Source organism: Callospermophilus lateralis, chromosome 14 (assembly GCF_048772815.1).
Source record: "Callospermophilus lateralis isolate mCalLat2 chromosome 14, mCalLat2.hap1, whole genome shotgun sequence".
Classification (NCBI taxonomy): domain Eukaryota; kingdom Metazoa; phylum Chordata; class Mammalia; order Rodentia; family Sciuridae; genus Callospermophilus; species Callospermophilus lateralis.
The window spans coordinates 98932464-98945274 of NC_135318.1; the positions used below are offsets into that span (position 1 = coordinate 98932464).

A 12811-nucleotide genomic window follows, 5' to 3' on the forward strand; every position below is an offset into this window, starting at 1 on the left:
TTTCACGTTAATGTGTGTTACATGCAGAATCCGTTTTCCCCTCCCAGTGATGCAGTTTGGCAAAGGGAAATCGTGCTGCTACCGGTTTCTGACCAAAGGTCAGCAGTGGATTTGGCTGCAGACCCACTACTACATCACCTACCACCAGTGGAACTCGAAACCCGAATTCATCGTGTGCACACACTCGGTGGTCAGGTACTACGCGGTGGCGGGTCTGGGCTTGTCCCTGCAGTGCCTGGGAAGGGTGCCCGGGGTCCGTGATGACTGGTGCAGATCAGCAGCCCCTCAGGGACTCCCTGTGTCTGAGGGTCAAGGTGGCTGTCACTTGCAGTGAACAGGACAAGTCCCAGAGCTTAGCACCTCCCAGGTAGCCTCGCCGCTCTCACCTCCCACGACTAAGACTTCTGAGTTTCCTCCAGGCCCCCGTGCAGGCCTCATGAACTCTCTTAGGCTGCCAGGATATTACTTAGTAAGTTCCTGCTTCACTGACCTACTTACATATTTTCCCCTCGTCTCTCTCCATCCCCCAGCCTTCCCGTGTCGCTGATTTGAGAAGAAAATTAAGACGTTGCCTCTAAATAACTCAAACACATACTCCCTTTACTTTTAATGTTCTAGAAACCCCCTGCTGGCAACCGAGGCAGTGTTCAGACGGCAGCCAGGCTGACTTTGGGAGAAGGTCCCCTGCGGGTGTCTGGTGACCTCAGGGAGCCCCCAACCCAGGGCACCAAAAAAGACAACCCCCCTCCCCCACCTTGTTGCAGATGCATCCTGGGTGGGGTCCTGACTCCCAGGGTTGGACGAGGGAAGTCTCCTTCCCACCACGCCACTCCAGAAATGTTAGGAACATAAATCAGTTTTAAACCGGTGTAGAAAAGAAGCTTTTGAGAAAAAAAAAGAAAGAAAGAAAGACCCTATGTCCATAGATTCAACCAACCACAGATTGAAACTCTTCCAAAAATAATCAATCCGTACTGAAATGTAGACTTGTCCTCTTCTTCTCAACAGTCCCTAATCATGACAGTATGCCAACTGTATACCTAGTGTTTGCATTGCATTAGAAAGTGCCAGTAACCCAGAGATGCTTTAAAACACAGCTGGAGGCTACGTGTAAGTTGTTATGCACGTTATGTCATGTTATAGAAGGTACTAGAAGGTCTGTGGATTCTAGTATGCACAGGTGGTCTTGGAACCAATTCCCTGGGCTGTGGAAGGACCACCACAAATAGAAATAATAATAGATGAACGCAAACAGACGCGGCGGCCCCTCTCCCTCTGCGTGCGTATACTGAGCAGCAGTTACACAGTAGGCAGAGAGAGAAACGCTAGCTTGTCTCCCTCCCATTTCACCCCATTTTATGCTCCTGCTTACAGAATCGTTCTTAGATTCCCTGTCCACCCTTGGAGACTTTAGCAGCCAGGGGTTTGTGACTTCGTAGCCAGAACCCCGCTGCCACTGAGCCTGGACATCACCCGCACCTTGTACTTCAGAGTGGGCTCGGCTTCTCCATCTTTAGTCTCCCAAGTCTTAGGAACGTTCAGAGACCGTAGGGAGTGACGTGAATTAGTGGATAAATAAGACGAGGAGCATCCTATGGCCCAAGGGCCGGCGTCTCGTCCCAGGGCCCTCCCGGGCCTGCAGGAGGGAACAACCCAAGGGGGTCACTCTGGCGTCACGACGTTGACCTGTGGAATTGAAAAAGCGCGTCCCTAGATGGGCCTCTAGTGGCCTGGGGTCTGGGTCTGGCTAATTCTGTATTTGGGTGAGAGAAAACTTTTTTTTTTTTTAAGAAATGTAATGACCAGAAAAGTTTCCTGTCACCCTTCTGTAGCCACAGTCCAGACTGAACAGATTTTGAAAACAGCTTTTCATCACTTAAAGGCAGAGGCTCACCCCACCGAGGAAAAATGTCTTTTTAAAGACAATTGCATTTGAAGATTTCCTGGGGGGGAGAGAACAGTGAAGGAGAGAGTCGTAAAAACAACCTGCAAATGGAAGCACTGGGGACGTCACATGAGAGTCCCTCAAGGGGGAACTAGATAGGGAGTGAAACTCAGTCCTTCACAGGGGGACAGACGGGGTCCTGGGTGCTGCCCCTGCTGGGCATGGGTGGCAGGGACGGAAGCCCTGTCTGGGAGCTGTCATCTGGAATGTTCTGCCTCCACTGTGGTCTCTGGCTTTCCCGAGCAGTTATGCGGATGTCCGGGTGGAAAGGAGGCAGGAGCTGGCTTTGGAAGACCCACCCCCCGAGGCCTTGCACCCCTCCGCCATGAAGGTAAGCGCATCCCACCAGCGGGGTGAGGTGAAGATGGGCTAGGCAGAAGCTACTGTGGGTTGCGCTACTAAATGGTAATGAGAAGAACAGAGCCACTGGTATTTTTGGAACCCTTGCTACACGCCCATGGTGTTCAAAGTGTTTTTAGGCATGTTCTCATTCCCCGCCTCCCTCCCCGTGGTGGTCCTGAGAGGGAATGTTGATATTGTCCTCATTCTCCAGATGATGCATGGACAGCCACCTGCCCCAGGACACCCGAAGGTTGTCACTCACAAAGCTGGGTTAGAAGCAGCCACGGGACATAAGGCATGGCTGGCAGCTTCCCACTGTCCCCAGATGGCGATAATAAGCCCTCTTTGCATTTATCTCACAAATCAAAAGCCGGGGAGTAAAAACCATCATTCCTTCAGGGTGTGGAATAATTCAAGGCCATTGTCGCTAACTTAGCCTAAGTGCTGTTGTGTTGCCACCAGGCCTCGGGGTGCCTGTGGATGGACTGACCCTCGCACACTTCCATGTCATGCGTGCTTTTGTTTTTCTTTGGGACACTGGGGATGGAACCCAGGGCCTCATGCATGCAAAGCACACACTCTACCGCTGAGCTGCAGCCCCAGCCCCTCTCGCGGGCTTCTGTTTCTGTGCCTGGGGGTTTAGTCCATATCCTCGGAGGCCCCCAGCTCTGCAAGGGAGCTCTGCTCTGAAAAAGCCATTTCTTTCCACAAAGCCCATTACCGTTCTTCTTCCCCCGCCCTGAGCTCTCTGGCCCCCTCTTGAACAATGCAAAGGGACATGGAGATTGTCTGCAAGTAGACCAGAGCCCTGTTCCTCAAAGCAGGCACAAACATTGGAAGACGCTAAGGCACCGTCGACAGGAAGAGCCACCTTTTTTTTTTTTTTTAATCTCCAGCTAAGAAAGAGAAAATGCTCCGAGACCGTTTGTGAAATAATGATTTCTTTTCATCAGTTGAAGGATACACTCAATTTCAGCTGTGTTAAATGGAAGGTGGGGGGTGCCTCTTAGAGTTGATGAAGTTTAGCTCTGGGCGTCCAGTGACCCTGGGACAGTGGCCCTGCAGCAGCCAGGGCTCAGTCCTTCAGCTTTCTTAATCCAACAGAAGCATCCCTCCTCCCTGGAGGACCGAGTCAGGAGGAAAGAGAAATCACCTTAGAGTTCAAAGAGCAGGTGGGGTCTCTGTGCCCCCGCCCCCGCCAGCGTGCCACATGGTGGTGCGTGCTGTGTGATTCCTCACCCGCATACCAGTGTTTATGGAAGTCTTTGTCACCCAGCTCTGTCACATAACACATCATGTATATGTCAGGGAACAGAACTAAGCCATTAATAGGCAGGTGTTGGACACATCACAGCCCAAGAGCAGGTGTGATGCCTGTGTGTCATCCGGGTGGAAGTTCGTCTCCGAATTCCTCTGGGAATCCTAAGCCCAGCACCATGTCTTCTCTTAGCAATGCACATAATGTGTGAACACACAAATATGATCTCCAATGCTGAGCTAAGAAACCCCTTTGAAAGGGAAAGCTGGAAGACGATGCTTCTCAAACTCTTCTATACACCTTGTTTTTTTTTCCTTTGCCCCAAATCTGCCCTTGACTGACACATATGTAAAAATGTAAGTTCCTGTGCTTGGGTAGGAGGTGTGGCGAGGGCCTTGGCCATGAACTACAGAGTGAGGGTGCTCCCTCTCTCTCCCTGGGCTCATTTCGCTGCTGAGCAGAAACACACAGTTCACATCCAGCTGGGGTCCGGGGACCCTCAGTGGAGCCTTGCAGGGGACCCTATCACTGAGCAGCGCAGCCTCACAGTCTCTGTCTCCCACAGCACACTCCACATCCTGTCCTTCTGTTCTGCACAAAGGCCTATAGGTTGCATGTCAACCCATCCAGCCCTCCTTGCAAGCACACATGTGCGCACACACACACACACACACACACAGTGTGCATTCTCACCGGAACCATGACTCAAAAGACAGAACAGCCACGTAGACCCACACACGAGATTTTTATGGGCAAGAGTGTGGGTACAGGCCCGCCTGTTGACTTGGCTCAGAGGGGGCTGGTGATTCCCATCTTTCTATGACCAGGTAGGAACAGGAATCATTCACTGTTTTCTTCTCTAGCTTAAAAATGACCATCACCCCTGTTTTCATGTATCTATGACAGCTAAGCCATCGTCAGACCTACAGTTGTTTCCTCCTCCTGACGTTTGAGGCAGAGGCATCCTGAGAGCCAGGATCAGTTAAGGGGCAGAGGCCGGAAGACAGGAGACCTCAGGCCCTTGGCCTGTTCTCTCTGCAACAGGGTCACTGAGGCTGGAGGAGCTGCTCATGGTTGGCAGCGTGGGTCGTGCCCTGGAAAGGTCCAAAGGCACTTGTCATTCACTGTGTGAACAATCTAGTGCTGACAGCAACCTTGTTTCTAGAATCTGCTTCTGGAAACACAACATTTGGGGTGCAAAGCATTTTCTAAAATGCAGTCCATTGGGAAAAATCTGAAAAGTCAAAACAAAAGGTGAAAACATGGAATCAAGGCTGTGGACGGGCCACGCCCCTCGGTGATATCTAGATGACATCCGTGTGCCTCTGCTGACCCCCGTGTTGTCCCACATATTCAGAACTGAGGACATCGCCCCTCACCGTCTCCTCCGTGCTGAACGGGGACTTTGTGCGTGTGTTTCAGGACAAGGGCTCCAGCCACGACCCCCAGCAGCACTTTAACGCTCTCGACGTGGGCGCCGCGGGCCTGAATACCAGCCCCTCGCCCTCGGCGTCCTCCAGGAGCTCCCACAAGTCCTCGCACACAGCCGTGTCCGAACCCGCCTGTGAGTGCCAGTCTGTGGGTGGGCAGAGCCCCACCGAGGGGCCCTGGCCTGGCTGACCCTGGGCGGTCCGTGCCTCCTTGCAAGCAGCAGGTGGCCTGCGGTGGACACTCCCTGGGCTTCTTTTCCCTGTCCCCTGTCCACACTCTGGTGTCTCCACTGCAGCACCAAGCAAAGACAAAGCAGGGGACGTGCCCATCCGGTCCCCTGGTTACCGTTAGTGCCTCTGGCGAGGGGTTGGACCGGGCAGCCACTGGGCCCGGTGCTGGGAATGAAGCCGGGGTTCCTGTGGTGTCTTCCACCCGCCCCAGGTCGGGCTTTGGTGGCCTGGCTGAACCACCTCACCGTGGGGGGGCTTCCTTTGTCAGAGGCTCCAGCCCAGCTCTGTGCTGTGCACCCTGTGGTCACTGTTCCCCTCTGCGGCTAAGGACGCTGCTGAGTGTCGGTGGGTCGGGGAGGTAACGCCTGGCTCTCTTGCAGCCACTCCGACCAAGCTGATGGCAGAGGCCAGCACCACCGCTTTGCCAAGATCGGCCACACTACCCCAAGAGCTGCTGGTGCCCGGGCTCGGCCAGGCAGCCACGATGCCGGTACGTGTGAGACACCAGACGTCTCAACAGGGGCACGCTACCATGTGGGGGGGCTGCCGCGCCTCAGGCTGAATTTCCCCAGGGAATCAGTTTTACTTAGAGATGGAGAGTTGGGGGTGGCAGGAGGGGGTACAAAGTGACGTCATTTAAACGTGAACCATTTTTATAACAGAATTCACATGTCTATCAATAGGATACAAAATCCAAGTGGATATTTAAAGATCCAACTCAAAATTTCAAAAGCCTGAGACCACACCCCAGACCTGGGAGGGTGTGGGGCAGGACCCTCCCGTTTTGAATCACGCTTCACGCTGGTGACGATATTGGAGAAGCCTGTTGTGACTCAAACCAGGCCTTTCCAGAAGGCCAGGGAATGAATGGCCTCTTAGAAAGCTCACCAGCCACAGGCAAAGTCATCAGCACACAATATTCTGGCCGGCTATTGCCATCTAGCAAAGCACACCTAGCTTCATGGCATAAGGGGTCAGGAATTCAGAAAGGGCATGGTGGCGTGGCTCTTCTCTGCCTGGGGTGTTGGGGGTCTCACCAGCTAGCCTAGCGGATTCTCATCCTAGACGGTCCTCACACTGGGCAGTCTGGCCCTGGGTCTGGGTGGCTGAAGGCTGGGCTCAGCTGTGATCCTCCGACCTTGATGTTTCGGTCTCTCCTCACCTGGAGCTTCTCCCAACATGGCGGCTGGGTTCCAAGAGGCAGCATCTGGAGATCCACACAGATGCTGCACAGCCGCCTGGACCAAAACGGTCACGGCTCCCATCTTCAGCTCACTCAGAGAGAGGGACATGTGACTCCTACTCCCGCATGGGAAAAGTGTCCAGGGACTTCAGGGGCCACAGCCGGGTCGCTGCCAGATGGATCCTCCTGCCCACCCCTCGCTGGCTTTGGAGATGGAGTCACTTTGCCATCTTCCTTGACATTCTTCCTGAGCAGCGTGGCTGAGGCTTACTCTCAACATGGGGCTTGACCAAGACCACTTCCTGCCCCTCCAGCCCTCTCTGGGCACTAGGAAGCTGCCACTGCTGTTCTTCCAGAGTGTGAGCTGCCCAGGACACTACCGATGGCCCCTCAGTGTGCCTACGCTCCCCCTCAGCTGAGTAGAGGGACAGAGTCAGGGGACCCCAAGCCAGCATCCTGGGATCCCCTGGGACCCTGACTCAAAGCAAGGCCCCCTGCTGTCATGGCCCCCAGCTGCCGTCCTGGGCAATGGTTCGATTTGGGCTTCTTTTTATAGTCCCCAGTTTGGGGATGATTTCAGAAGAGTCCTTTTTACTTTTCTTTTAAAAGCCATGTCAGTCCATAGAATGGGGATTTGCATTTTTCATTTCTCCATGTCCCTGGGTGATTGGGGACTAAGGATGTGACTCAGTCCACCTCCGGGGAGTCTCTAAAGATTCCAGGTGGCCAGTGAATCACCTGGCTGAGGTCCTGCATGCAGACTTGCACAGTGTGTCTGCCCGGCTGTGCTCATGTTGAACAGAAAGAAAGAGGGCCTCGCAGGAAGCCACCCCTGGTTAAAGTCTACCCCAGGGCCACTGAGACTCCTGAGAAGGGACCACCTGGGGGGAAGGCAGCCCAGCCCAGGATGGGGTCTAAACAGGGGTAGGTGACAATGGCCTTGCTGAACACGTCCAGATGAGCCGCCATGAACCCTGAGTGCTCCAGGGTCACCTGCACCCTGCACCAGCCAGGGGTGGGCCCAAGTGACATGCCCTGTATGGGAAGCAGCGTGTCCAAGGGACAGATGCCCATACTTTCTAGAAGCCCTCGCTTCCTGCTATTCACCTAGGGCCGGCAGATCCTTTAAGTTGGAGAACCCAACCAACCAAGGGACTGTCCCCTGGAACAGCCCAGAAGCAGTGTCCGTGAACAAATCCCTTTTCTCTCACCAGGCTCCTCTGCGTTCCCCGCCATCCTGTGACCTCACGCAGCAGCTCCTGCCTCAGACCATTCTGCAGAGCCCACCTGCTCCCATGGCACAGGTAAATCTGGTGCTGGGAACAGGGCAGAACGCCTTCCAGACAGACCGTGTGACGGTGTGGGTGTGTTGGTGTTGGTGTCTGTCACACATCGGCACCAGCCAAGGCCTGAAAATGTGCTTCCCGAGGTGCGCGTGGGGGTGTGTGGAGCTAGACGCTTCATCATCTGCCGTTCTTGTCCTCTCCACAGACGTTCTCCAATTCTCTGTCCCCGGGTCTGTTTTTCATCCTTGTAACCATCTTTGTTAATGCCTCCTCTCTCTCTCTCTCTCTCTCTCTCTCTCTCTCTTTTATACTAGGAATTGAACCCAAGGGTGCTTTGCCACTGAGCTATATCCCCAGTCCTTTTTATTTTATTTGTTTTATTCTGAGACAGAATTTTGCTAAGTTGCTAAGGCTGGCCTGGAACTTGCAATCCTCCTGCCTTGGCCTCCTGAGTTGCTGGTGCATTTCTTTCATTTTGAGACAGGATTTTGCTAAGTTGCTAAGGCTGGCCTCGAACTTGCAATCCTCCTGCCTTGGCCTCCTGACTTGCTGGTGCATTTCTTTCATTTTTTTGTGACTCCAAATTGGCTATATTCTAGGAAAGGTCTGGATTAGGCCAAATGTCAAAGGAAGACTTTGAAAGGATCTAAAGCATGTGGGTTCCAGTACTCTAGCCCTAACATTTGTTTTTGTTTTGTTTTGTTTTGAAAAAAAAAAAAGGTAATTATGAGCAATTCCTTCCTGATTTCAACAGCATTCAGCCAGTTATTATCTGGGTCAGTCTGTAGCCAAGGTGTCAGGGACACAGAGATAACTGTAACACAGCCCTTGCTTGTAGTACTGTGAAGAGCGTGGCATACGTAGAAATGGAGAAACCACCCAGGCCCGGCAGGTTATTTTAAAAAGTCAGTAAGAAAAGTGTCTGCTTGGGAAAGTCCGAGCTGGCTTCCTGGAGGATGTGGCATTCCAGTTAGCCCTGGAAAGATAGCTAGGACATTGCCAGAGAATTAAGGGGCAGCAGAGGCGAGGGCCCCAGGCCTGTGCTTTGGTGGGGAGTCGTGAAAGTGTCTGCCATGCCCAGGGTCAGACGCAAGGCTGACCGCAGCAGGGACCGTTCAGTGCGTGGTGGTGCAGAGAGTCGAGCCTCTGCTGAGCCCAGAGCTCTGACTTCAGTTCCTTTAAGGGGCACTTAGCTGCTGCTGTCCCTGGCCACAGGCTCCAGCTGGGTCTCAGGCAGCTGCTCGCCAGCCCTTGAACGTGTCGGGGCGCGGCCTGGCCCATGCTGGTGCGGATCTGTCGCGACTGAGGAAAACCACTCAGAACATATGTCCCTGCACCAGTGGCCGCTGGTGCTTCCCTGGAATAAGAAAGACACGCACGAGCCTCCGCTGCTGGCTGGCTGGCGGAGGGCTCGAATAATGGTGTAGAAGCTATTCATCCAGAGTCGACTGATTAAAACTTATTCTCTGGACAAAAAAGAGAATGATTTTTTTTTTTTTCCTCTTCAATGTCCAAGACACATTTGGTACGAAATTAGTAACTTTTTCAATCCAAAGGCACGTGAGATGAGAATTCCTTAAACTTCTGGCCCTTTCATGTCAAAGAACATCTGTATTTATAATATATACGTATGATCAGGTTCCTTGGGGAATTTATCGAACCTCGATTTACTTAATAGTGACTGCTCTTGGTCTGTTAGGGATACTGTGCTTGATGATAACTACGTTCTTTAAGACGCTCTTGTTAATACGGTTCACTCTCGGCGTTCACAGGAAATGTGTCCCAGGACCCCCCACAGATACCAAAATGCATGGACGTTCAAGTCCCTCATATAACATGGCACAGTATCTGCATGTAACCTCCACATGTCACTGTCATCGTATGTACTGCAAATCATCCCTAGACAACTCCTGACCCTGACACAGTGTGAATGCGGCGTAAATAGTGGTTATAACGTATGGTTTAGGGGATAATAACAAGGCAAATTTTAGCCTGCACCTATTCAGTACATACGTTTTTCGTGTATTTTCCGTCTGAGACTGGTTGAATCTGCAGAGACAGAGGCCCGCTCCACTGTCTCTTTCCAAATCAGCTGGACATTTTCATACTCACCCCGGGGAATGATGAGATTCTATGGTCTTTCGCTGTTTCCCTTCTCTGATGACATCACTCTCAGGAGGGGAGAGGAAAATTAAATGCAAAACTGGGGGAGTAGTCATCTGGACAACTGGTGGTTTCCCAGAAAGCCTCTTTCGCTTTACCCCGTGTTTCTAAAATGTCTGTAAGGGGAGCAGACCCTTTCATTACAAAGGCCGCAGCCCGCTGGGGCGTGGCTCAGTGGTGGAACAGGTGCCCAGCGCGCACGAGACCCTGGGTTTGACCCCCAGCACTGCAAAATAGATAAATAAATAGAATAGAATAGAAGAAATAAAGCCACAGACAAGAAGATATCAAGAGACCAATGACTGCGAGTCTAGGGTAACAAACATTTCTTAGTGCCGGGGCAGTGGCACAGGCCTGTCATCCCAGTGGCTCGGGAGGCTGAAGCAGGAGGATCATTGGTTCAAAGCCAGCCTCAGCAAAAAGTGAGGCGCTAAGCAACTCAGTGAGACCCTGTCTCTAAATAAAATACAAAATAGGGCTGGGGATGTGGCTCAGTGGTCCAGTGCCCCTGAGTTCAATCCCCGGTAAACCCCCACTCCCGCAAAAAAAAAAAGAAAAAAAAAAGCCATTTCTTAGCCTTAGCTCTGGCTCCTGCTCACTGTCCAGCCCCCTGGCCACTCCTGGTGCAAGCCAACTAAGCAACCAAGAGCCGGCTCTGCTAGAGGTGGAAGGGGTAGCCCTGAATGTCTCTCCTGTACAACCAACTGTAGAAGTTTTTGTGTCTTGTTTTAAACATGAAATAGCTGATACAGCTTGCTTGCTCGCTCAATGGAATGTTCTTTCGAAATCCCAGCTGAGGGCTTCAACACAGTGCTGGGGATTTTTTGCGAGTGGCCTGGGCATTTTCGAACTCACATAACAGCCAAACGTTCTGTTTTAAGTGAAGTCCTATGTCAAGGGCGCTCTGATTGAGGTGGGAGCTGGGGACAGGAGTGGAGAAAACCTTAGCCCCGCTTGGCCACTCGGGTTCAGCGGGGGCTGTCCTCGCCAAGCTGAGGAAGACTGCTGGGGACCCAAAACACCTTGGCCCTACCCCCACCCGGCCCTGTGACCTCAGCAAACACAACCTGGGTTTGTGGGGAAGCGGTGGAGGGTTCACAGGTCTGCCTGCCTGGCGGGGCGATGGCTGGGGCACAGGGGTCTCTGCAAACACCGCACCTGCCGTGATCCGTCATTGGCTCTATCTGTTATCATGTTGCTCATCTAAGACTCCTTCATTGCATCCTCTGGTACATTCTGAGGTCAAAGGGCAGAGACAGAGAGAGAGAGAGAGAGAGAGAGAGAAAAGGAAGCCTTGCACAGGGCGGCCATATCCAAGATGCTGAGATGCTGCCGTATCCAAGATGCTGCCATTGAGCTCAGCCTGGGCAGCAGAGGGGCAGCCCATCTCCAAACCAAAAAGGAAGGGAGGGAGGAGGCAGGTCGGAGGGAAGGGGGTGGGGGAGAGGGAACAGGAAAGGAAACCTGTGCCCAGCAAACTGATGGGCCTCAAGAAGTGGACGTTGCACCCAGAGAGCCCAGAGAGCATCCACCCCTCCTCCCAACTTATGATCTCCTTCCAGGGCAGGACCCTGTGTGGGGACAGGTGACAGCAGGCAGAGCTCACCTGCAAGGTTTTCCTAAAGCCCACCTCGGCTCCCAGGGAAGGGCTTCAGGGGTCCGAGGGAAGGGAGAGGGGAATTTGCAAAACACACACGAAGGCCTTGTATAGGGTCTGCCTCTGCCACTGTCACCTCGGGGCAAATGGCAGGTGACTGGTCCACTTGTGCAGCAGCTGGTGAGCATGGGGGAGGGTCCCAGGCCTGGAGGGCACTGGGATCAGATCTAGGGTAATGACAGGGCCCAGAAATGCCAGCGGAGGGGTCCCATACAGAGTACAGATGAGAAGAAAGGACCTCCGGAGGCCCTGGATGCCGGGAAGGGTGGCCAGGGATGGAAAAGGACTCCCCCTGTCTGCCAGGCCCAGGTAACTGTCTGATCCGGTTGTGTTTTTGACTCCGCCTTGAAGTTCTCGGCCCAGTTCAGCATGTTCCAGACCATCAAGGACCAGCTGGAGCAGCGGACGAGGATCCTCCAGGCCAACATCCGGTGGCAGCAGGAAGAGCTTCACAAGATCCAGGAGCAGCTCTGCCTGGTCCAGGACTCCAACATCCAGGTGAGGCCCTGCCCAAGCCGGCCTCGTCCTCCCTGCTCTGGGCACCGCGCTCAGCTTCCAGGTCAGGGCCTCCAACAGATCCCCCTCTGCTCACGGAGCCCATGGACACATCCCCAGGCCACTTACTAGGAGAGATGCCGCTTACCTGTCCCCATCTCCAGGCCAAGCCTGAAATTCCCACGAGGTCCCTCTCTCACTCTGCCAGCCACATTCTCTTCGCTGCCCACCCACATTTTCGTTCATGAGTCTGGCTTTTGAGCGACCTCATGGATGCCTGCCGTGGTCCTTGGTCCTGGGTTACGGCTCCCAGCCCCCACTTCATAGCACCCAGCCCAGGCTGCCCGCAGAGGGAGAGGCACCTCCATCTGTTTCCCCTGAGCCGAGGCTGATCACAGGAATGGAGGGACCCTTGGGAAGTCAGGCTGTCTGTACTCAGCCAGAGCGGGTGGCAGAGGGAGCCGGGGCTGGCACCTCCATGCCACCCCATCTGTTGCTAGCCCCTGGGGACACTCTGCACATTCTGATAGCAGCACCCTGACCCCCAGCTGTCGCTTTATGGAATCGTTCTGAGAGTTATTTTGGAAGAAAAACTTTATGTGTTGGATCTCTTTCAAGGATGGATGATGACGATTATTATTATTACCAAATTTCACTTCGTTTCAGGACTGTTTGTCCTCACAAGTGCATCATTGGGATCCAGCCATTAATTGCAAATGTGTTTATAGCTAACCTTGGAGTTTGCCCTGGGAGCATTGAGAATGTGCAGCCCCTTTAGGAGAGAAGCGGAGAGAACAAGACAGACACCTTAGAAATGGCTG

The 12811-nt window shown here is 53.3% G+C and overlaps 2 protein-coding genes across 2 annotated transcripts in view; both read left to right on the plus strand.

Annotated features, from left to right (window-relative positions):
• Positions 1-12811, plus strand: part of Npas2 (neuronal PAS domain protein 2) — a 153077-nt gene that overhangs the window by 127002 nt on the left and 13264 nt on the right. Inside the window, exons 11-16 of the mRNA XM_077105179.1 lie at positions 48-195; positions 2192-2276; positions 4968-5109; positions 5587-5696; positions 7604-7693; positions 11847-11993. Coding sequence (XP_076961294.1) covers positions 48-195; positions 2192-2276; positions 4968-5109; positions 5587-5696; positions 7604-7693; positions 11847-11993 — 722 coding nt within the window. The remainder of the gene's footprint in view (positions 1-47; positions 196-2191; positions 2277-4967; positions 5110-5586; positions 5697-7603; positions 7694-11846; positions 11994-12811) is intronic.
• Positions 1-12811, plus strand: part of Rpl31 (ribosomal protein L31) — a 157096-nt gene that overhangs the window by 121574 nt on the left and 22711 nt on the right. The window lies entirely within an intron of this gene.